General features: G+C 45.4%; 1 protein-coding gene across 1 annotated transcript in view; it reads left to right on the top strand.

Annotated features, from left to right (window-relative positions):
• Positions 1 to 24,635, top strand: part of hecw2b (HECT, C2 and WW domain containing E3 ubiquitin protein ligase 2b) — a 35,013-nt gene that overhangs the window by 965 nt on the left and 9,413 nt on the right. The window contains exons 2-21 of the mRNA XM_066661773.1: positions 8,716 to 8,823; positions 8,980 to 9,074; positions 12,095 to 12,170; positions 12,463 to 12,632; positions 13,197 to 13,339; positions 13,449 to 13,549; positions 14,047 to 14,690; positions 15,329 to 15,653; positions 16,060 to 16,161; positions 16,818 to 16,968; positions 17,354 to 17,454; positions 18,153 to 18,277; positions 19,122 to 19,307; positions 19,954 to 20,088; positions 20,324 to 20,426; positions 21,890 to 21,986; positions 22,146 to 22,229; positions 22,557 to 22,666; positions 24,006 to 24,126; positions 24,502 to 24,615. Of these exons, the coding sequence (XP_066517870.1) occupies positions 8,716 to 8,823; positions 8,980 to 9,074; positions 12,095 to 12,170; positions 12,463 to 12,632; positions 13,197 to 13,339; positions 13,449 to 13,549; positions 14,047 to 14,690; positions 15,329 to 15,653; positions 16,060 to 16,161; positions 16,818 to 16,968; positions 17,354 to 17,454; positions 18,153 to 18,277; positions 19,122 to 19,307; positions 19,954 to 20,088; positions 20,324 to 20,426; positions 21,890 to 21,986; positions 22,146 to 22,229; positions 22,557 to 22,666; positions 24,006 to 24,126; positions 24,502 to 24,615 (3,091 nt within the window). The remainder of the gene's footprint in view (positions 1 to 8,715; positions 8,824 to 8,979; positions 9,075 to 12,094; positions 12,171 to 12,462; positions 12,633 to 13,196; positions 13,340 to 13,448; positions 13,550 to 14,046; positions 14,691 to 15,328; positions 15,654 to 16,059; positions 16,162 to 16,817; positions 16,969 to 17,353; positions 17,455 to 18,152; positions 18,278 to 19,121; positions 19,308 to 19,953; positions 20,089 to 20,323; positions 20,427 to 21,889; positions 21,987 to 22,145; positions 22,230 to 22,556; positions 22,667 to 24,005; positions 24,127 to 24,501; positions 24,616 to 24,635) is intronic.

Raw genomic sequence — 24,635 nt, 5'->3', positions numbered from 1 at the left:
GGGTACAGTGGGGCAGTGGACAGAAGGATGACACAGAACAGATTATCCTCTGTTTTGACACTCCACTGAGCTGAAAATGGGAACGCTAGGGAGAGAGAGAATGAGAAAGAGTAAGTGGATATTTGGAGAAAAGTGCTGAGTCAGTGATGTAGTGGCGTTCCGACATCGTGTCTCTGACTGACTTTTATTGCTCTCTCTCAGTCCTTTACTCACACTCAAGGTTATGTCTAATTACTTAGCGCTCTAGTGATGTTTCAGACAATCCCAGAGTTCAGTGCAGGGCTGGACCTTGTCCCAGAACACACAGTGTACCATAAACAACACCAGCCCTATCAAAACAGGAAGCCTTCACCAACATTAATGCACCCCCCGAGAATAGCCCCCAGGAATTTAGCGGACGTACTTTATAAGGACATTGTTGTGATGGGTGTTGTCACTGACATTGTTGGGGAGTTATGTATTTGATGTTTATAAGCAGTCTCTGTCTTCGTCTGTGAGGGTGTGTTTAATTCTTACCCTGTGTGCACACATAGCAGGAAAACATTGAGTCAGCTGGAGGTCATTCAATTTGAATGAGAGGCTGCATGGTTCAGCAGAGCAGTCTTCGGTGGTGCAGCACAAGCAATGCGGCAACAAGCTTAGCCAGGATTCTTGGAACCGTGGTTCTTTTCAGCGAACCAGCCCCTCCACGTTTCCACCTGTTTAGATGGGAACTAAGGATACGTCACCAGCAGGGGGCGCTGAATTCAGCTCACAGAAAAAGTCAGGACAGAGTCATTGTTTATCCAGTGTTTACAGCAGATTCAGATCAGAGTGAGACAGGATACAAGTGTGGAAATGTTGGCATGTTCTCAGCTAACGTGAGGAGCTTCTGAACAGTGGAGAAAAGTAGCCAACTCACCCCAGAAAACACACCCAGACAGAGCACTTTTCTGTTTTATTTCATTTTATTTTTTTATATAATATTCTGTAAATGACCCATTAAGTTCCACTGCACCATAACACTTTATTTGAGGCTCTGAGCCCTTTCTGGAGCTTCTTTCCCTCAACTCTTCCACATACAATAGTATGGTTCATGCTGAAAAACCATCTTTTCTTTGGGAACAAACTTTTCTTGTCCAGAAGCCAATTTATGTTGGTGGAAACACACCAAACTGTTACAGATCAGGGTTGTGAATGCTAACCAAGCCGGAAAAGGAACATTCACACTAACTTACAGGAGCAGGCTCCAGTTTTTTTGCATGAGAAGATTCCAATTAACTCAATAAATATAAAGATACAGTGACATTTATTCTTCATATACATTCATTAATTCACTTTCTGTAACTGCTTCATTCTGATCAGGGTCATGGTGAACCTACCGGGAGTCATTGGGTGCACAGTCTTAGCAGAGAACACGTCCGTCACAGAGCATCAGTTTGGTGCGTTTCCACCGACATTAACTGGTTTGCGATCCAGAAAAGTGCCCAGGAGCTGGACAGCGTTCCATATAAATGAAAACGCTCTGTTTGTGTGTGTTTCTGGGGCTGTGTTTGCCATGATGCCATATGCACTGGTCAGGTTTCTCCGCTGTTCACAAGCTCAGCAGGATGACTCTGAACGCAGCAACATTTACACAGTGTTATATCTCACTCAGGTCACTCACACACAACCCTGGACAAGTTCACTCAGCCAAAGCAGAAGGCTTTTCTCACATGTGGCACACTTTAATTGAACCTAAACCCTTGTGGGGGACCCTAACTGTCCGACTGTGTTAGTGAGTTGACAGGTACAGTTCCAGACAGTGGCACCGTTGCGGCTTGAACACCCAATTCCCCCATGGCAGGGTCAACAGGCCTTTGTTTTATGATTCAGATATGTGTAGATTCATTGGACAAACCGTCCCTTTAATCACCCTGCAGTCAGCCTTGCGTGGCAGTGGCAGCAGCGATTAATCCGTTATTATCAGAGCAGCGCTCCAGGGTCGTCTGGCCACGATGGATAGTGAAAGTCTATCCCTCTTGCAACTGCAACCAGCTCCATAGAGCTATTGATCCAGTCAGGGAAAGTCCTGCGTGGCCTCAACCAGGGAGAGGGCTCTCTCTCACATACAGTGCCAGACATCGATCCCCTCCTAAATCCTCCAGGGCTACGTTTACAGTCACTCTGGAGCTCCGATTGCCCTTTAGGGAATGTCCAGAGGCTGATTTCTCAGGTTTTACTGTGGGGTGGAGTGAAATTGATTGGTGGGTGTTCACTTTTTATGTCTACAGGCTTGTGGTCTCAGTAACTGAACATCCTGAGGTCCAGGAGGATGTTCGGTTACCAGAGAATCAATTTGGGAACACTGGGATTGATTTAGGGCCGGACAATATGGCGAAAAATTTATATCACGATATATTTCTTACATTTTTGTCAATAAAAATATGATTCTAATATTGATATAAACAATATAAAGGCCACAAGAAAAACTGCCAACAAACAAGAAACATGACATCATTGTCAGACAGTAACATCCTGGCTTTGTCAATATTAATATTTTAAAACTAAATTTAAAACGGATTGCAATGAACTGATAGCAGTGCCCTGTGATAACTGTCAGTCATTTTTTGTCAATTATTTGTTGCATTTCAGTCATTTTAATTATTGTTCATTTTAGTCTAGTTTTTTAAAATGTTTTAGTCGTTTTAATCAATTCAGTTAATGAATTGATGTGTTTTTAAAGGTTTTCTGCTTGTATTTTATTATGTATTTAGGTATTAGGCATCACTAAATAAACAATACCTTAAAATGTATTACAATTAAAACACGCTAAAATTCAAAATTGTGAAATAATTGATACTTTTATCTTCATTTACAAATTTGTTTTTCAATCAGAATCCAACAAATATTTGTCATATTTTTAATTAACAAAACATTAACACAGGAAATGCCCAGTTTATTTAAGGTGCCCTAAGGCATACTTCTCTTGGACTAGTTTACCTTCTAGTTTGCTTCTGTTCTTATGAGAAGGCTTTAAACTAGATTATAAAAGATAAAGATTACTGGGACAATATCCTACCCTTCTTTAAAAGCTACACAGTACAGTTTCTACAGTGATGATCCTGGAGTAGCAATGACAGAGGCTCTGTTCTCTCTATTACAGCTCAGTGGAGCATCACAGTTATTTTGTGGCTGGAATATTGCGATAAAAATATTACCTAATGTTGCTTTAAAGCAGCAGAACACAGGTGTCTTTTCTGACTGGCTTACCCGTGATGCCATGGACTGGGAGAAATGGAGTCCGCTGTCGCTGCGCTCATCCTGGCCGTGATTGATTTTTGCCTCGGTCATGTGACAGAGGAGGTGAATTGTGGCTTGTTAAGGACAAACCGCAACAGAAGCCCACAGTCAACCCAGTGATGGACCCTGAAACCATAGGCCATAGATCACACGAGACAAGGCTAATCCCTGCACCACCGCCGACTGGGACAACGATAGAGCTCTACACTTACACTTTACAAGCTTGGCTTTCAGTTTGCACTGACCTCCACCAATCATTTGTCACCTCAGGATAATTTTTTAAATCCACCGCTAATTGTCCAGCCTTTTAGGGCTCTACCAAGTGCATAAATATGCAGCGTTGTCCGATGCCTTGTTGATGAGATGTTAGTTAATAGTGAAATATATAAATACACATCGCTAAGGGTTTGTGGACACTTTCTTGGCCAACATTTCTTCGGAAAGAAGGCTCTTAAAGGCAACATAGAGACTCATTTGTAACTCGAGCTGTTACTTTCTGTCAGTCTGCCTTTTTATGCTTTTCAGCATTCAGAGGTCTCTCTGCCATCTAAACCTCTCCAGACTCTGTTTCTCAGCTGTGGCTCCTGAGCCAGACCAAGACTTTTAGACTTTTCCCTGTCTACTGAGCTAGGGCTGTGTACTGACACCTGATTTTTTTCCAGAACCCAAACAGACCAGAGAGCAGCAGACGGTGAGGAAATATTCTCAGAATTTAAACTGTGAAATCAGCTTTAAAGTCGGAATTTACTTCTCTTATCTGCAGTAACAGCTTCTGCTAATGCACTACATTAGATCCTGGGACGTTTCTGTCAAGATTTGATGGCATTCAGCCTCAAAAATGTTAGTGAAGGTCAGGTTCTGATACTGGACGATTAGTTCTGGATCACTAACTCTGTTCCAGTTGATCTCAGAGGTTCCTGTGTAACTTCTGTAAGTGTTTATCAAGGCAGTGTATACAAATAAACACTGAGAGCTACGAACTGAGCAGGTTTTATAGACTCATAGCCAACTGAATCAATCCAGAGTCCATTAGCGGCCTGTCACTAGCTCTTCTACAGAAGAATAGAGCATATGTAGACTTTATTGGATAGTCTGATATATTCAAGTAGACAGACGTTTCTCTCTACGAAGTCTTAATCTACTGCAGGTTTCCTGCTTGGATTCTCTCCAACATTCGCTCTGACAAATGCAAATCCTGGCTGCCAGACCTGGAGAATAACAGAAGGGGTTTATCTACGTTTTCCAGCAGGTTACTGCTTATTTGGAGGCACTTATGGTACCTACTCTACTCTGCTAATCTACTTTACCATTAGTAAATTGGTTCTGAAAGCGGGTTCTTGTTTAGTGGCTGTTCTCTCGTGGTTCAGAGCGAGTCGAGTAGGGACTAAACCGTGGCGTGTAAACCTTGCAGAGCGCTGATTGTCCAGAGAGAGTCGTCACTCTACGCCACACAACGCAGATGACCAGCACCAACTCTCCATCTGTAAAATCTCTAGCTGCAGCAGAGATCACGTTTGTTTTTATCCGACTCACGACGGCAGCTCGTAAAATTACGCCGTGGCCTTTTGAAGAGGTTCAAACGCTCCTTGGATCGGTGGCCGACGAAAGAATCCAGCGAGAGCTGGTAGCTGCAACAAGGAAGGAACAAACTCTACTGATCTGTCTGAACTGATGACGGAGCTGTGTTCAGTCCCAAACAACAACAACACGCCGATACACCATGAGTAAAGTAGTAGTTTCCATAGCCTGCTGTTCCACTTACACATGAGGCTTTGTGATGACATTGGACACATTTGAGGTGGGGGAGCTGTGTGAATGGAAAAGCAACCAGGGACCATGGGCCAAAATGCGAGTAGACCCGAGTCGAGTGGGTACCTTGCAGTGGAAAATTGCCACCTGATGCTCCTGCCATCACCGTTGATAGCAGTAACAGACAGTTGGGTGGTCCCTTCATCACACAGCACAGTGCCAGCCAGAGAGGGAGTCTGCCAGCTGATGTGCTGCTATCCACTGATGTTATATTCATAGCAGTGAAAAGGAGGAAACATGAAAAGAGATGGTGGACATGTGTCTCCTAGAATGATTGTGCTTGTCCTCTCCATTCCAGTGTCTGTCATAGCATCGAGGAGCAGTTTGTGGAGTTTGTAGTTACTGTGGTTGACTCTTTAGCTGATAGAACACAATTGGGAGTTAGTGCTCTCCTCCAAGCGTGTTAAATTTACTAATAAAGGTTGGCTTAACACTTGGAGATCAGTCATTGATTTGCTGTTTCCTGCTAAGTTTAATTTATAGAGGAAGCATTCACAAGCTGCTGCATTCATGTGTATGTTTGTGTGTGCACTTTCACCTCCAGCTTAGGTTCTGCTTAATGGATTTGTGTGTGTGTGTAAGAGAGAGCCTGTATATGCGTTCACAAATGGAACAGTGGGTCACTGGGTCCCTGCTCTGTTTGCAGCTGTATTGATCTGGACATTTTGAGTCGATTTGTCTGCTGTCTGTCTATCGCTTATCAATAAACTGTTTTTAAAAAGCCAGGAGTGGAGGGTCGTGTAGTGGAGAGCATTTTTATAGCTGTGGGGAGGGTCCCAAACTAGGAGTCAAGACCACCTAATGAATTCTCACTATCTGCATTTTTACCTAAATACAGAGTTAATAAGCTCGCGGTCACATGATATTCATTACATTTATTGGGTTCATTTTTCCTAAAGTCTGTAGATTAGCTACAGTCTCTGATTTTTATGTATTTAACGAGTATTTGGACTTTTAAACCCCTCCCTGTTGCTGTTAACAACACACCATATGCATTAAACAGTCGTTCTATAATGTTCTTCAGCTGGAACTACATGTGATATCCTACCAGTTTCTTTAATAGAGTCATTCCTAAGCTGTGATTTAGCGTCAGTAAATTTCATTCGGATGTGGACATGAACAATACACGTACTGTACGTAAGAAATACTTGTAAATGATATATTTTGTCCCCTACAGGCCCAGTCTAATACATGCAAATAATAATTAAAAAAATACTTTTAATTTACACATCTTTCAGGTTTTTCCTAGATTTTCCCTCAACATCCGCGATATAGCGGCCATAAGCCCCCCTTGAAAAAATCCGCGAAGTAGCGAAACCGCGAAAGATGAACCGCAAAGTAGCAAGGGATTACTGTATTGTGTTCTTGGGGATAATTTTGTATCGAAAAGTATGTGTGAATTTTGGTTTAGATGATTTAAAGATGGGGATTTCAATGTTAATGAACAGGAAATTAGCAACATCTAAGATTGTGGGGAAGGGCAGGTCTCTCTGGTTTGTTTACATTTAGAAGCTCAGCGTCTTTTAAGTTAGATCTGTATGTTTGAGGGTAAATGTGGCTGAAGTGTAACTTCACTGTTTAAATTCCCACAGAAACTCCATGTGTAGCTCAAGCTGTTTAGTTTTGTGGCATTTTCCCTCTGTGTTTACTTTCATGCAGTTAGCGCTCTCCTGAATTTAGAGTCAGTCCCACCTTAAGTGATGTGAAACAGCAAATATAAGGCAATATTACCCATGTATGGAGCAAGAATAGAGCAACATCCTCATATTGATTCATGCTTTTCAACATTTGAAGGTCCCTTCGATGGGAGAAAGCCTAGCATACTGGAGAGAGACACTAGTGCTTTGTAAACACATTAGACCAGTTTTGAGGGCACAAACAGACTGGAGATCTCTTCTTTGATCAAAATCATGAATGTTGTTTTTAATACTTGCATTTTAGGTTATATTTTACATGAATAAAATGACAATTGCCATTTTTAATAGTAAACAACAGTTACAATACAGTGACAAAAGAGCTGTAGATTGTTTACATTTTCAATCACAATTTTACGTTAAACAAAAACACTTTAAAACATATGTACACCTGTACAGTGTATTAATTATAAAATTTGTGCATTATTTAAAAGCAAGACACCCCACAGATGTGGCACCATTAGTAATTGAGACTAAACTGGACAGTGCTTCAAAGGGAACTATGGATAAATCAATGAGCAGCAAACTAACAAAAGCAAAGTTAAAATGGCTGTGGGTGCAGACATAAGTGAGTGTAAGTGTTGTACCGTTGTATGCTGTTTTGCTTTTGGCTCAGCGAGGGTAGGGTAGGGTCTGGGTACACTGCCAAACAGATGGGAGTCAGCTGGGGGCATGTTAGATCAGAAGGATGCTGCACACGGCGCTTCAGAAGCACGTAAACACAAAGAAGGTGATTCCTAATCAGCCCTAATCTGGCAGGGCTTTATTTTAGGGAACATTTTAAATCAAGACACTTTCACATAACTGATCTCACCTGGGAGAGTTCAGAGACAGATTCACGTTGCCATGTTTTTAATCATTGTAAAAGCCACAGATATAATCCCCTATTCTGTTTTTCAACATGCAGTGGAAAATCCAGAAAGCATGCGATATAATTATTAAGAGTTATGATTCTGAAATCCGACTGTTATTAAAAAGACACAGAGAACAGAAACATCACCTTAAATTTTAAATTCCACGTTTGAATTAGTTTAAATTAATACCTCCATCATTGTAGTTATTAGACATTGTTTTAATCATGGAATAACGTTTAACAGTTGCGTGTTGCAGTGATATTAACACAGTTAATGTGGTTCACTGCTTAAACATATCGGCCCAATTCCATTTCTTACTTTTATTACCCCTACCCCTTGTTTTCTAGGGTTCTCTTGCCCCTTGGAGCTGAGTTACAGGGTGTAGTACTTAAAATGTTCCCCTATGAAATGGGACACCCCTTCAAGACCCTGATATGCCATCAGCAGCTCTGCCAGTCTGCAGTGATATCAGAGGAGCTGCTGGACTGGAGTTAGATTTAGGGCATCATTGGCCTTCAGAAGAGTTCAAGAATCATATAATATCACCCTCTCCTCACTCTTCTGTGATTGTTTTTTCAGCAGATATTTCTTTAAAACATCTAGTTCCACCTTAAATGTAACTGTCACAATTTAATGTGGATTTCTTTTTGGATATATATACAGCTAACCAAGCCAAGGCATCAACTAATACTTGATGATAATACGTGATGTTTTCTGTTTGTTCTGAAGTAGTGTCATAAAACATTAAAACTACATTAAACTGAGATAATACAATGTTTATTGTAGTTTTAATTGGTCGTTCACAAGGCCGTTTGAAATCTGCCCTTGACAAATCTTCATTTGAAGGGTCATGTCGCCCTAACACTTCACTCTAACCCTCTGTCCTAACTGCAGCGCCCTTTCAGAAAGTGGCGGAGACATGTCCTCAGCATCTCCAGCACGAGTTGCGCCTCTACAAAAATCAATGAGCAGCAAACTGACAAAAGCCACAGCACAGATTCTCCCCTGAGAAGGGGTCCACTGTAAAAAAAAAAAATCCATGAGCTGCTGAGGGAGGTTTTTAAAACTTTTTTCCTCACACTGTTTCATTTTCACAGATGAGACGTGTCCAGCCAACGTTTGGGACTCAAAGAACCGTGGAGTTAATGGAACCCAGAGGGGTCAGATAGTGTGGAGGCTGGAGGCTGGACCATACTTCATGGAGCGTGAGCCTATCTCTTCATCGCTCTTTTTCTTTCTTTGTTCTCTCTGTGTGTGTCTAGCTGATGCAGCTGTATGTAAGAATGTAGTTTATTTACATTTACACACTGTTCTTTGTGTGTGTGTGTGTGTGTGTGTGTTTTCTGTTTGTTTGTGTGCAGCTGAGACCAAAATCTGCTTCAAATATTATCACGGCGTGAGCGGAGCGCTGAGAGCTATGACCCCCTGCATCACTATCAAAAACCCCGGAGTCCTAGTAAGTGTGTGTGTGTGTATACCAGTTATATGTTACAATGTGGGGACCAAACCTCTTTACACACTCACAATGTGGGACAACCAGCTGGTCCCCACAATGTAATGATTACAATGAAAGGTGAAGACATCACATACAAACAGTCGTTTTTTTCCCCTCCAACAAACCATTCCACCTTAAAAGATGCGCGCTTTTGAATGATGCAGCGCTTTTGGTTCGCTGTCAGAATCATTTACCTTTAATACCCTGTGTGTTCTAGGTATAGTACATAGGCCACGTGGTGTGTATTTGGAACACGTGTAGGAGCTATAGTCTCAGTACACAGTGCATCTTTAAGTGCAGCTACAGGTTAAGGTTCACTAGTAAAACACAGTGTCAGTGTGTATCTGTGTATCTCTCAGAGCGAGAGTGTGCATGCTTTGTCTCTCTCGCTCTCCTCTGAGAGTATCATATTCCCAAGCATTCTGGGAATGTAGCGGCTCTAAAAGGCACGCTTTGATATTCTTTGAAGTTCACTTTAAAGGGACCCTCTCCGAACTAGAGCAGAGTTCACCGGCTTTTTCCACAACGACACCAAACACAAGCAGCTGAAACACCACATTTCCACATTTCTTCAGAGAAGCGTAGGGTGTTCATTAGGTGTTCGTCCCAGTTTTGCTGCAAATACAACTTCTACACTTCAGATAAAGCCTCTAGAATATTGGAACACTGCTGTGAGGATTTGATGGCAGCCTCACTGAGGACTAAAAGTGGTGTTGTAAATCTCTGCAGCTCCGTCTCAGCCCAGTACACCTTAGGCTGAGCGGTGGCATTGAGTAGGGCGAGCTTAGGCTCATGTGCAGTTGCTCTAGAGCGTCCCATTAATGTTCACTATATAAACTGTACCTAAGCAACTGAACATCGCATTCATAGCACAGCAGCATTAAAGGCTAAGCAGCACTTAATGGACCTCCGTGAATATTCCACATTATTGTAGTTACTGACAGATATAAGTATGAATTAAAATGAAAATAGCAGCTTAATTTGCTTTAAAACTGACAATTTTATTAAATTGATGGAAAAACCCGAGCTCGCTACGGAAATTCTTGAACGCAACCGTGACGTCACTGGTGGACAACAGCTGAACAACGCCGCGGTAAAACACCGTTATGACTGACTGTTATGACAGTATCTAGCTAAATAACCAACATTATTCATGACAATAGCCTAGCAATAAGCTAAACTCAAATGTAGAGGTACCGTTATTCTTGTAAATGTGATCGAAGTAGAACTCGAATTCATCCGACACTATAAACCTCCGTAATGCAGCTACGTAGCCGAGTATAATCTGAGCACCGAGTTTAGCGAGTCAAGCTAACGTTAACTAACACCAACTAAAACAGGCGAAGTGAGTGTCCTTACCCTGTTTACCTCCATGTTACAGAGGCTCTTGAACACCTTTCGTTGGTGTCCTTACATGCCCATATTGTTGGAAAAGCGCCAGTGAAATGAGCTACAGATAACGGAGTGAGCGGATGGTCCTTTCCAAAGTGCCCGTTTAAAGTGGACAAATGTAGTCCATTTTCTGGATATTTTGGGATCTTTGGGCCATTTGTGCACAGATGTCCCACTGTACATTGAATGATTGCAGCCAAAAACAACACACCTTTTCGTCATTTAGCATTAAATTAAGTGCAGCTTCTAGAGTTGTTGTCCACCATCTACGTCACAGGCAAGACGCCTATTAGAGTTTCCCAACACCGGACCAACTGTCTTTTAAACCTTATTCCTTGAATTAGTAAGAAATAACATGTTTTCTGACTATCAATAAACACAAGTTAGGAACTCAGACTCCACTGTATTTATTTGTTTGACACTTTCATAGAGCTGCTGCTTAGCCTTTAATATTTTATGTTGATAATTTGTGACCTCAATGTTTTTTTGTTTTTTTTTTTGCCCCCACATCTTTGAGAGGACAGGGTCATTAAAGTAGCAGTCCATCATTTTAGCTCATGAATATTTGCTTTCAATTTACAAAACAGCTGGTAAACTGACACCTACTGTCCACGTTGTGTCAGATTTCAGACGCTGAAATATCTCTAAATGACTTTAAAATACGGTAGCCACCGCTTGGAAGACCCTTTCTGACACCCGTTTTATCTTATGAGCTACACTTTGTAGAAACTGTATACCAAACAGTCCCTTACGTTTGGTGCTAAATGGCCTGATTGCACCTTTAATGGAGCTGTGATGACTGTTTGTATTGGAAGTGGATCTTGGACCTTATCTGTTCCTGGAAACCGCTGATTGCTCCTTTAAATGAAGTCATTAGGTTCTTAAAATAGTCGAGTCGAGCGTCCTCTCAGTAGAAAGCCGATGATTTTTATTAATCAGCTTCTTCGCCGCATTAAAGTGGGAGTGAATCAGAGCGGAGTTAAATAATGGAGGTCCATTAGGCGGCATTATCCAACCTCATCCTCCGAGCCTCCCTCTCCTCATCCGTCTCAATAGCAGCAGGTCCTCCAGTGGCCACAAAATTAATTTGATACCAGCGTTTCCAGTGTTTAATCCGGCAGCTGGGGCACTGCTGAAGTCTGGACGGGACCGTGGTCTGTCACAGTCCACCAGGACACTGCAGTTTAGCGACTGAGGGCCGGTTCCAGCTCGGGTCACTTTTACTTTTACTTTTTCCCTAGTTCCCTTCAGCGTCCGTCTAAATCAGTAACAACTTAGAGTATGTAGCTATTATGATGTCACAATAAGTGATGCATATAAACGACTTAGAGAGCCTTAGCTCCTCCCACTCATGCTGAAGTTATAAGGAGTGTCGTTGCTGCTGAGATAAGAGCCAATAAGAGTGCAGCTCATCTGTGTCTGTATGTAAATACATAATATGTTTTATATTGCAATGCAATGTATATTGCAACACCTCAGATGAGGGTTTAAATCCCAGCTCGGGCAGGAACACCACATTACACCTGTTAAAGTCCCTGGGCAAGACTCCCAACAGTGTCAGTGTGTGAATCCCTCTCTTTCTGTTCTAGGCTGGAGCTGAAGGACAAGTGGAGGGTCAGTCTGTGACAGAGCACTGTCGAAAACTGGTCAGCTTCACACTGTCCGGTATGTGGTGTTTATTTTGGACACAGTACTATCCTGATTTCCTAGAACCCGAAAGAATGGGAGGAGGTTATTTAATGGCTATTGTGATAGTCAGTGAATTATAAACAGGACTCTGTGCCTTTCACACGCACAGCTTCACTGCCACCTTGTGGAAAGAAAGTGTCAGTCTGCAGTGAAATGTCAGCCGTATCCTGCTTTTGAATAAAGGCTGGTTTTACTTCAGATCTTGTTCACGGAGATAAACGCATGTAGACAGAATTAGTGCAGATCTTAAAGGTGCCCTGTGTTGCAGATATCCGAGCTCAGGGGCTGAAGAAGGGGATGTTCTTTAACCCCGACCCTTACCTGAAGATGAGCATCCAGCCGGGAAAGAGGAGCGGCTTCCCAGCCTTCACCCACCACGGCCAGGAGAGACGGGCCTCCATCATCTCCAACACCACCAACCCTGTGTGGCACGGAGAGGTGGAGTCTCTCTCTGTCTCTCTCTCTCACACTCTCTCTCTCTCTCGGTCTCTCTCTGTCTCTTTTTCTCCCTGTCTCTTTGTTTCTCTATTTCTCAGTCCCTTCTCTCTCTCTCACTCTCTATCTCTCTCTCTCTCTCTCTCTTTCCCCCCCCCCTCCCTCTCGGTTTCTCTTTTCTCAGTCCTCTCTCTCTCTCTCTCTCTCTCTCTCTCTCTCTCTCTCTCTCTCTTTCTCCCCCTCCCTCTAGGTTTCTCTTTTCTCAGTCCTCTCTCTCTGTGTCTTTCTCACTCTCTTTCTTTCTTTTTCTTTTTTCTCAATTTCCTTTCTCAATCCCTTCTCTCACTCTCTCTCTCTCTGTCTGTCTCTCCCTCTCCCTGTCACTTGGTTTCTCTATTTCTCAGTCCCTTCTCTCTCTCTCTCACTTTTTATCAACCCCCTCTCTCTCCATCATATCTGTTGCTTCCCTTTATCCTTCTGTTTTTCAGTAACTCTCTATTGTCTCTCTCTCTCTCTTTCTCTCTCTCTCTCTCCCTCTCTCTCTCTCTCTCTCTCTTTTTTTTTCAGAAGTACACGTTTGTTGCACTGATGACAGATGTTTTGGAAATCGAGGTCAAGGACAAATTTGCCAAAAGTCGTCCAATCATTAAGCGTTTTTTAGGTCAGCTGACCATCCCAGTGCAGAGACTCCTGGAGAGACACGCTTCAGGGTCAGAGTCACCACCGACTGCCTCCTTAAACTTTCACATACACACAGGGGTTTGCACAGATACTGTGTCTGACACACTACATTAACACGCGCGTGTGTGTGTGTTCCAGGGATCAGCTCGTCAGCTATACGCTGTGCCGTCGTTTGCCCACAGAGCATGTGAGCGGTCAGCTCCAGTTCCGGGTGGAGATCACCTCTACTGGACACGAGGGTGAGTAGATGGTGGTCTGGTGGACAAAGGTTTTATAACATGGCCTCCCCTGTGTGAGGGACCCACTCTGTGGAGCATATAAGGTTCATTTAAGGACATTAGCTCATTTCAGTTAAAATATGTTTTAAAAAAAACACTTTAAAGTAACAATAGGTAATATTTTTACCTTAAAATATCAGCTTTAAAATCACAGTGAGGCTCCATTGAGCTGTAATAGGGAGAATAGAGGCTCTTTTGTTGCTACTCTGGGCTCAGCACTGCAGAAAATGCACTATGTAACTTTTGGAGGTGGGTAGGAAACCACCCCTTCTTCCCTCCCCTTGATTTTAGAACAGTGCTGTAAAAATGATATATTCTCCATAACTGTAAGGGGGGGATGGGGTGGGGATCTTACCTAGTTCCTTTAATAAATTATGTTTTATGAAATATGACTGAGTGCTCCTTTAATGACTCCAGACATTTACCACTGAATCACTCACCTACACTTTTCTACTCAGATGCTATGGGCTCACTTCTGGGTGCCTCCTCTGTGAACGGGGACCCCGGCAGCCCCTCAGACGACGAGGACATCCTGCCCCCGACCTCCCGTGTCTCCAGAGGCCTGTCCCCAACCGGCTCCGAGGGGTCCCTCCACAGCGAGGCCTTCAGGGCCAACGAGGGTCCGCTGGATCTGGACGACGAGCGGATCATGAGAGACGGAGCCCTTGACCTGGGCGAGGGGGCTGGAGGCCACACCCAGAGGCAGGTCTCTCTGAACGACTACCTGGACTCTATCGAGGCCCCTAAGGGCCCTGGAGACCGGCCCCTGGGCGCAGCGTCACCGAAACTGCGCTCCAGCTTTCCCACGGACACTCGGCTCAATGCCATGCTGCACATCGACTCGGACGAAGATGAGGAGGGACACGCCTCTCAGGAACCGCTGACCAACGGGCTCCAGGCGGCCGGGGGACAGGGGACGTCTGAGCCGGAGCAGAAGGACAGAGAGGGCACCCGACTCGGAGACGAAGAGGCAACGACGTCAAGTAGCGGACCCTCCCTGAGTCAGAATGGAGGAGCTGAAGGGGTCCAGGAGGCAGGGGTCTGCTCAGGATCGACTGCGCAGTCGCCCCCTGCGTCCCAACAGCCCACGTCTTCAACTCAGGTGATCAGCCGCGGACGTAATGATCTCTGTCTTTGGTTAGCCAGGCACAAAGATGATCATTTAAACAAAGGGGATCCCAAAATGGGCTGAACACAGCCCCAGAAACTCCACATTGAGGAAAATATAACAGCTCCACTGTGCCCTAACACTTTATTTGAGGCTCTGAGCTCTTTCTGGGACTTCTTTATCTCGACTCACCCACGGATGCCAAGTCACTCTGGATAAGAGCGTCTGCTAAACGCTGTAAATGTTAATTTAAATTTATGTTGCTTTGTAAATGGGTTCCTTTGTGGTGGAAAAGGGCTATGTTTGTGGATATGTCTAACGTTATTAAAGTAACAAATACAGTGTCATGGACAAGCAAACCTCTGTTTCCAAACGCAAATATATTTGAAAGATAATGCTGCCCCCTGGTGGAAAATCAATCTTCAGCCTGATTAATGTGAGCGAGTGAGTGAGCTACATAAACATAGCTATGTTTACAGACAGAGACCAAGTCAGTGTCTCACATTTAACCATGTGCAACACCACAGCTGTTTCTGATCCTTGTTTATATGAGAATAAGTTATTTAATCTTAGCTAAATAATCAAACAAGTGACTGAACAAACAAATAAACCGTTTCTTTTGATTCCTCTAGGATCTGGAAGGGGCTTCATCCAAAGAGGGCCCCAGTGAGGAGCTCTTCGTGGCGGGGGATGCTGCGGCCTCCGAAGCCTCGGCGGCTAGCAGCAGTGGAGCTAGTGGAGGCAGCGAAGTGGGAGGAGCCAAGCAGCCAGAGACCAGTGGCTCTCAGGAGGAGCCCGGCAGCTCCGCGAAAGCTAATGGAGAGGAGGTGGGCGGGGACGTATGGAGGAGGAGGCGGAGCTTACGGGCTTCAGGGGATGGTCCACAGACAGAAGGGACTGGAACTCCGGAAACAAGGAGAGCGGATTCAGTCGGCACAGAGACAGATGGAGAGTCAGGTGCTTATTTATTATTATTATTATTATTAATAAACACAAGGTGGACTGGAACACTGTGAGTCAGGAGGTTAGATTAGTGGGTGTTTATTGTGGTGTCTGTTAAAACAACAAGCATACCTAGTGTCATTTTTACAGACCATACTAATTTTAAAACTCCAAAGCTTGTGTTGATAGTGCCCCCTGGTGGTAAAGTTTCAGGCTGCTAAATGTGAGTGAGTGAAGACTAATACCGAAAACAGGCTTTCAACTCACTCACTCACTCACGACTACCATAACATTCTCCACAAGGTGGCGACACTTACATTTATAAACTTCTCCACAAGGGGGTGCTGTTCAGTGTGTCTCTGTTGGTTTATCCAGTGTAACATGTTGACGTATTATTTAAAGCGGACTTGTGTTTGTGCAGGAGCGAGCGCTCAGGTGAACGGTCATCAGCCTGTCCGCTCCCTGCCGGCCGTTCGACACGACATCAGCCGCTACCAGAGAGTGGACGAGCCTCTGCCGCCGAGTGAGTGTGTGTTTGTGTGTGAAGGTGTATTCCATCCGTGCACAGTTCAGTGACTCGTTTCAGATAAGCAGTTTTACAATGGTGCTGATAGGAACCTGACGTCTCCGTGTCCACAACAAAGGTAAAGATCGGCATTAAGTGCTTCTGACGTCTGGTTACCGTTAGGAGCAGAGCATTTCACGTTAAACTACGCTCCATGTCTCTGTTTATTTCTTAAACTTTAAATTATGGGGCTGTTTTTTAAACATGCAGTGACTGAGACTGAGGTCTACTCTGCCATCTAGTGGTGAGCAAAGCCAACATATTATAGACCAGGCTTTGAGCTGATATTATACAATGAGTGGTTAGTGTTCTCCTCCAAGCGTTTAGAGCTCTCCTGTGACGTCTGATTAACAGCAGTTTGAAAATGTGATCAAATAAAAGTCCTGCGCTATATTTTACTCTTCAGTTTAGTGACCTGTGACTGGGACACATACCTTACTTGGTATTACTGTGACGGGGGGGGAGATGACAGATGGTCAAAACAGCTTTGTTTCAGTATCCCTCTAATCCCTCCTTTATAAGCTACATCTACTGCTACAAAACACTTCCCCTGAATGCAGTATTGACACTGTAGGTCACTGAGTGCTTATTATATGTGTGTGTGTGTGTTGTAGACTGGGAGGCTCGTATTGACAGCCATGGGCGCATCTTTTACGTGGATCACGTGAACAGGACCACCACATGGCAGCGGCCCACCGCTCCACCTGCTCCTCAGGTCTTGCAGAGGTCCAACTCCATCCAGCAGATGGAGCAGCTCAACCGCCGGTTAGAACACACACACACACACACACACACACACACTGACCCGCTTGGAAATATCAGCAATATCTATGTAATGATATCTCTGTAATATCTACAGCTGGTGTGTGTTAGCTACCACCAGGGGGTGCTGCAGAACCCACACACAGTGGAACCACCAGTGCTCACTGTGACTCAGAGCAGATAAGAACTCCTCATTCATTCCCCACTTCTTAAAGAGTGAAATGCCATTTTTAGTCCTCTTTGACGCAGAAGTCGCTCCTGAAAATGCCACCCTGCGGTCGCCACAGCAACCCTCCCCATTTAGCCTTTACCCCTGTCGCTTTCTCTCCTCCGGTACACGTCCGTCTTTGACTCCTCCTCTCTGTGCTTCCCTCTCCACTGTGTTCAGGTACCAGAGCATCAGGAGGACGATGACCAACGAGAGGACGGACGAGCAAGCGGCCGAGATTCCCTCTGACGAAACCGACCTGATACATCACACTATTCCTGGTATATGCACACACACACACACACACACACACACACTCACACACACAGAACTGTTTTGCTATGCTTGTGAGGATGTTCCACGTTAATAATGTTTACTGTAGCTGATTAACGTTACACCCTACACCTCAGTAAACCAAAGCAATTCATTTCTTCTTTTAGTTTTTTTACATTAAAGCACTGCTTTTGTTTTAATAAATACGTATATAAATGAATAAAGCAGTAGATGTTTTGTGGATCACTAAAATGTCCTCACAACACAATAAAATGTGACATAGCTCCTATAAGGTCACCTGCAAGGACATCTGGTCCTCACGAATATATGAAAACGAATACACACACACACACACACACACACACAAACACACACACACACACACACACACACACACAAACACACACATGCACAGAGAAATGTCTGATTGAACCAGTGGTTGTCCATGGAACGGGTCCCCTTTATGGTAGAAACATATGTTAAATATGTGAAACATGATTCTAGGTGTCAGCTGATTCATTTCATGAAGAAGGAACACTGCAGAAAATCACTGACTGCTCCTTTAAGAGCCTGTGAAGTGCCTATGGAAAATTTGGACCAATCAGAACCAAGCAAACACCTGTGTGCTGTGACATCACAACCTGCTGCTGTGGACCACACACACACACACACACACACACACTAACCCTGATCTGTGTGTTTCCAGAGTACCGCAGGGATCCCTCCGCAGGTCCTGTGAGCTCTCGCTCTCGTCTCTCTCTGCTGCTGCAGTCGCCAAGCGCCAAGTTCCTCACCAGCCCGGACTTCTTCAGCGTCCTCCATTCCAACTCCGTGAGTCCCTGCGTCTGTCTCGCTGTCTCTCAGAACGTCTGTCTCACCCTTAAAGGGGCACAGTGGTCCAAACAAGAAACGTAGCCACCAGTGTATGTGTGGTTCACGTGCCTACTCTCTTCCTACAGCATCATTATAAAAGCTGAAGGAGACTCTGGATGGAGGTTACTGAGAAAAAACACCTTCTGATGACATATCCTGAAGGGGGAGGAGCTTGTAAAAGATAGACCTTCACTGTGAGACGGAAGAAGACAAACCAGACGTTTCTTAAGTGTCCTCCGTAGATTTACATTAGAGGAGACACAGTAAATACCCTCGAAGCTGACTATATTCAGAGCTGTTACGATAATCGCAGCATTGATTAATCGTACGATATACAGTAATTATTACTGATCTCAGTGTTGTTTGTTGTTTGATTGTTTACACCACTATTTTAGCAACTCGCTTTGTTCTGTTCTGTAGCTGTACTCTATAATCATTATATCACCTTTATATTATTAAAACAGTCGTAAAATGACAATAATATTGTTTATCGCAATGGTGCAACTTGTAAAACATTAATAATGAGCATGTGCAGCTGCTCCACAGCATCTATTCACACGGTCATTGTGTATTGTGTATTGTGCTGATTGTGATTAGTTAATGTGGTCTGCCAGTTAAGGCATGGTATTGGTGTTTAGTGTTCTCCTCCAAGCCTGTTGAGCTTCACCGATTTTGCAGTAGGAGTGGTTTGAAACAACGGAAGCTGTTGTTTAAGCAGCGAGTTCACACACTCCACAGTATAGTCTTTCCGAGCCTTTAGACGGCGCCGCTGACCGCGCCCTCCTCTCTGTTCCTCTTTCAGAGTGCCTACCGCATGTTTACAAGCAACACGTGTCTGAAACACATGATCAGTAAAGTCCGGCGGGACGCGCACCACTTCGAGCGCTACCAGCACAACCGCGACCTCGTCACCTTCCTCAACCTCTTCGCCAACAAGCAGCTGGAGCTGCCGCGGGGCTGGGAGATGAAGCACGACCACACGGGCAAGGTCAGCCTCCGTCTGGGTACCGCCGAAGATGAAGAGCAAATCAGCAACACTTTTCATTTTGTTTTTTATTTATGTAGTTTTTCTGTGTATCAGTTCACTGTGATTTTTGGGGACATCCCATAGACTTCCATTCAGTGTATGGTGATTTCACTTAACGTAACCCGAACTAAAAACATGTCTTCACCTTCACATGTAATAGTTACATTGTGGGGACCAGCTGGTGTTCACCAGAATGATGGCAAGTCCCCACAAGGTTAGTGTGTAAGCGGTATTCTTGGTGTACACATACAAGTGCACACACACACAGGCAGTAAAAACACACACACACACACAGTAGCGGGCACCCAGCCAAAGCACATGGGGAGTAAAATGCCCTTTTATTATTGTCTACATTCATCTTTCTCACACACACACACACACAGCGATCAGGACGCTAAGAAAAGCACTGTTTGGGCTCCAGAGACGACACACCTGGCAGTCTTTCTTTTCCCAAAGACGTTTACATTCCTCGTCGTGGACTGAGTTTGGTTCTATGCTCGACCTGTGACTTCAAGGGTTAATCCTCAGATTTATGCGATGGTTCAGTTACTTGTTGGAGTTCGTTTCTATCCCCGACTGCTCTCTGTGATTTTTATTTCCCCTGCAGCCGTTCTTCGTGGACCACAACTGCCGAGCCACCACCTTCATCGACCCTCGCTTACCTCTGCAGAGCGCCAGGCCCAGCAGCCTCCTCGCCCACCGCCAGCACCTGAGCCGGCAGCGCAGCCACAGCGCCGGGGAGGTGAGCCCCCAGAGCCCCCTGTCTCTCTCTCTCTAACACCTCTCTCACACCTCTCCCTTCTCTAAAACATGTCTGGGCACCCCTCAGTTCAGGTGACAGCATGAGTCACAGTATTATTGAAGTGAAGCCTCTGGGAGTGATTTCAGCACCATGGAGAGCACAAAGTGCCCTGCTCTGATAGGAAGGGTTTACACTGGAACATTGTGTGTGAGTTTAAAGTGTGTTCCCGTTGCAGGTGGGTGACGACCCTCGCCATGGAGGACCTCCTGTGTTGCCACGTCCCTCCAACACCTTCAACTCAACTGGTCGCAATCAGTGTCAGGACCTGGTTCCTGTCGGTACGTCTGTCATCTTACGATATATCCATACGTACTTTTTCTCATGTTGTGGAACAGCCCTTATACTGACACCTAGTGGACTGGGTGTGTCAGATTCTACACTAGAACTGTTAATGAACTGGTACATTAGGGGTTGCCAAAGCATCTTTTGCGGAAGATCATTCATTGTCTGTTACTCTTATATTTTTCATAGTCACGGTAGGTCCACAGCCAACCCGGAATCACTGGGCGCAAGGTGGGAACACACCCTGGAGGGGGTGCCAGTCCTTCACAGGGCGACACACACTCACACATTCACTCACACACTCACACCTACGGACACTTTCGAGTCTCCAATCCACCTACCAACGTGTGATTCTGGTTTTGAAGCAACCGGAGGAAACCCACGCAGACACAGGGAGAACACACCACACTCCTCACAGACAGTCACCCAGAGGAAACCCACATAGACACAGGGAGAACACACCACACTCCTCACAGACAGTCACCCGGAGGAAACCCACGCAGACACAGGGAGAACACACCACACTCCTCACAGACAGTCACCCGGAGGAAACCCACGCAGACACAGGGAGAACACACCACACTCCTCACAGACAGTCACCCGGAGGAAACCCACGCAGACACAGGGAGAACACACCACACTCCTCACAGACAGTCACCCGGAGGAAACCCACGCAGACACAGGGAGAACACACCACACTCCTCACAGACAGTCACCCGGAGGAAACCCATGCAGACACAGAGAGAACACACCACACTCCTCACAGACAGTCACCCGGAGGAAACCCACGCAGACACAGAGAGAACACACCACACTCCTCACAGACAGTCACCCGGAGGAAACCCACACAGACACAGGGAGAACACACCACACTCCTCACAGACAGTCACCTGGAGGAAACCCACGCAGACACAGGGAGAACACACCACTCTCCTCACAGACAGTCACCCGGAGGAAACCCACTCAGACACAGGGAGAACACACCACACTCCTCACAGACAGTCACCCGGAGGAAACCCACACAGACACAGGGAGAACACACCACACTCCTCACAGACAGTCACCCGGAGGAAACCCACACAGACACAGGGAGAACACACCACACTCCTTCTGTGGAAGATCATGTCAGAATAATAAATAATCACTTTTATAAACGTTGTTTACTAATATTTGACGGTAGCAGCGCAGTGGCGTCTCACAGTTCACGTCCTCTCCTCGAGTTACTGTGGGTGTGTTCTCCCTGTGTCTGCATGGGTCTCCTTCCATGTGCTGGTAGGTGGATTGGCTGAGTGACACTGCCCAGGTAGGATTGAGGATGGGCCCCAGACGGTCTGTGACCATGATCACGATGGAGCCGTTAGAGAAGATGAATGAATGGGTGAAGTTTTGGTGTGACACATGACTGTTTGATCTATGAAGTAATCATTTAAAGACTGATCTGGCTCTGCTCTCTTTGCAGCCTACAACGACAAAATCGTGGCGTTTTTACGGCAGCCGAACATCTACGAGATCCTCCAGGAGCGGCAGCCGGAGTTCAGTAGGAATCACTCACTCAGGTGGAGTACTGACACTGTGTGACTCACTGCTGCCTCTAAGAATGGACAGATGGACTCAGTCAGGCTCTACACCGCCTCACTCTTGTAGTCACTCAGGTGTTTACAGTCTTCTGGACTAAACGTCTGAAGCCTGACTCCTGTGTGTGCTCTGCTCCACAGGGAGAAGGTGCAGTTTATTCGTAACGAGGGGGCGGCTGGCCTGGTCCGACTGTCCAGCGACGCAGATCTGGTCATTCTGCTCAGGTGAGCTGTCATCACTCTTCTAGCAGTGGAGCATATGGCAGATATTCTGAGCACAGCATGAATCTCTATAGCACTTAAAGCAACAGTAGATAATGTTTTTACCTTGAAATCACAGCTTCAGCTACAGCTGTGGTGGTCCACTGAGCTGTAACAGAGAGAATAGGACCTCTGTCGATGATGTTCCAGGCTCAGCACTGCAGAAACTGCACTATGTAACTCTTAGAGGAGGGTAGGAAACCACCTCCTCCCTCCTCACACTTGATCTCAGGACTGTTCTGTACAAAATTGCCCTCTCTCTCCTTTCCTCCTTCTCCCATCTCTCCGCAGTCTGTTTGAAGAGGAGGTGATGTCCTACGTGCCTCCCCACGCCTTACTGCACCCCAGCTACTGTCAGTCTCCTCGAGGGTCCCCCGTCTCCTCGCCCCAGAACTCCCCCGGTGAGAAGAGCAGCTGTCTAATATTTAAGACTGTCAGTGTGTTGTTGGTTTTAAACTGCTCTGCTGTTATTTTACCCTCGGTAACAGCTACAATAGTGTGTATGGTCTCTTTAAAAGTTGCATAGGTAGCGTGTGTAAGTTTGTGGTTCTACTGAGGTGTCATAGCACAATGAAAACACAAGCTTTTGAGCTGTTTTCACTTCCGTTGTCGTGTAACGCAGTCGTGAACGCGCTGGACGAAGACAGCACTTTTCCACTGCATGGTACCTACTCGACTCGACTCGGCACGGCTCTACACTCTTTTTGGGACCTAGTCCCTGGTTGGTTTTCTACTACTACAGCTCACCATAAAATGTGGCTGGAGACAAGAGAGAAGGGACTAAGAACCAGGTTAGAACAGAGAATGGAGAGTTGAGTAGGGACCATGCAGTGGAAGAACGTAATAGGAGACCCCTCGGCTTTATACGACCACTGGGGCTGATGAATAAACCAATAGGAAGACGAGTGTCAGTGAGTGTCCGGATCTCTATTTGGCATTTACGCCGTGTGCTCCATGGTGTAGAGTATGGTAAAGTATGCAGTCCCTGCTGGAAAGGACCCACACGCACATCCTCAGCAGTAAAGCTAAAGTAAGAACAGAGGTCACCTTCATGAGTCAGGTTTTATACCGCTTAATGTAGCTACATGCATTTTCAAGAATTATTTGTATATACAGTGTTTATCTGCGGTTTCACAGCACAAAAACACGCCCCGTTAAGAGCTTTCCCCCCAAAGACAGAGGCCTAGGATTTGGGATAATCCTCACACTTTTGAGTCCAGCGTGGTGTCAGTCTCACGCACTGGTTTTCACAGCTCTGTCTGAGGGGGAGTGTGTGTGTGTGTGTGTGTGTGTTTGGGGGGAGGGTGGTGGGTGTGGTGCCGGGAGCCAAACTGAAGGAAGCTGGGTGTAAACCGCTGCAGAGCTCTGACCTCAATCTTCACCACACTTTGGGATTTACCCAGTGAAAGTAATCCCCAGATTAGTTCTGGGGATTTTCCGTCCTGTTACTGATATTTACCGTCAGTTTGAGGAGGGAGTGGCTCAGCTGAGGGTTGCTTACTTTCCAAAAACCTAAAACGTTGAATTTAACTCTTAAATGTTAAAGTTACAGGATTTAAAGCAGCACTGGGGGGTGTTTTTAACCTTAAAGTCACAACCTTGCGAGCTGTAATTGGGAGGACTGAGCTTATACCATCACTACTCCCAGCTCAGCACTGCAGAAACAACACTATGTAACTGCTAGAGGAGGATAAGAATGAAGTGTACACAAACGTTTGCCCTTTTTTGACTGTCTCTCAGGCACACAGCGAGCCAACGCCCGCGCTCCTGCCCCGTACAAGCGGGACTTTGAGGCCAAACTCCGTAATTTCTATCGCAAGCTGGAGACGAAGGGCTACGGACAGGGACCGGGGAAGGTCAAGTAAGTGTCTGTGTCAGACCTTGAGACTTCAACCATCTTTAAAGCAACACTAGGTGGAAATTTGAGCTTAACGTCCAGCTTCAAAATCATAGTGATGCTTCACTGATGTTTAATAGTGAGAATAGAGACCCTACCTTTGCCACTCCAGGCTCAGCACTGCAGAAACTGCACTATGTAACTTTTGGAGGAGGGTAGGAAACCACCTCACCTTGCCTCAGTTCCCATTTATTTCAGGACAGTGCTGTAAAAGGGAATTACATCCTGCAGCTGCAGGGGGAGCCCAAGAGCCATAATATCAAACCTTACGTAACGTTGCTTTAAAAACTGCCCTGTGTATGGACACGTCCTCACACAGATGCCTCTGTTTCTCCTCAGATTAATAATACGCAGAGACCACCTGCTGGAAGACGCCTTCAACCAGATCATGTGCTACTCCAGGAAGGACTTACAGCGCAGTAAACTCTACGTGAGCTTTGTTGGTGAAGAGGGGTGAGTGTGTATCAACAGCT

Source organism: Hoplias malabaricus, chromosome 2, assembly GCF_029633855.1.
Source record: "Hoplias malabaricus isolate fHopMal1 chromosome 2, fHopMal1.hap1, whole genome shotgun sequence".
Taxonomy (NCBI): Eukaryota; Metazoa; Chordata; class Actinopteri; order Characiformes; family Erythrinidae; genus Hoplias; species Hoplias malabaricus.
This window is presented reverse-complemented; position numbering and strand designations above follow the sequence as displayed.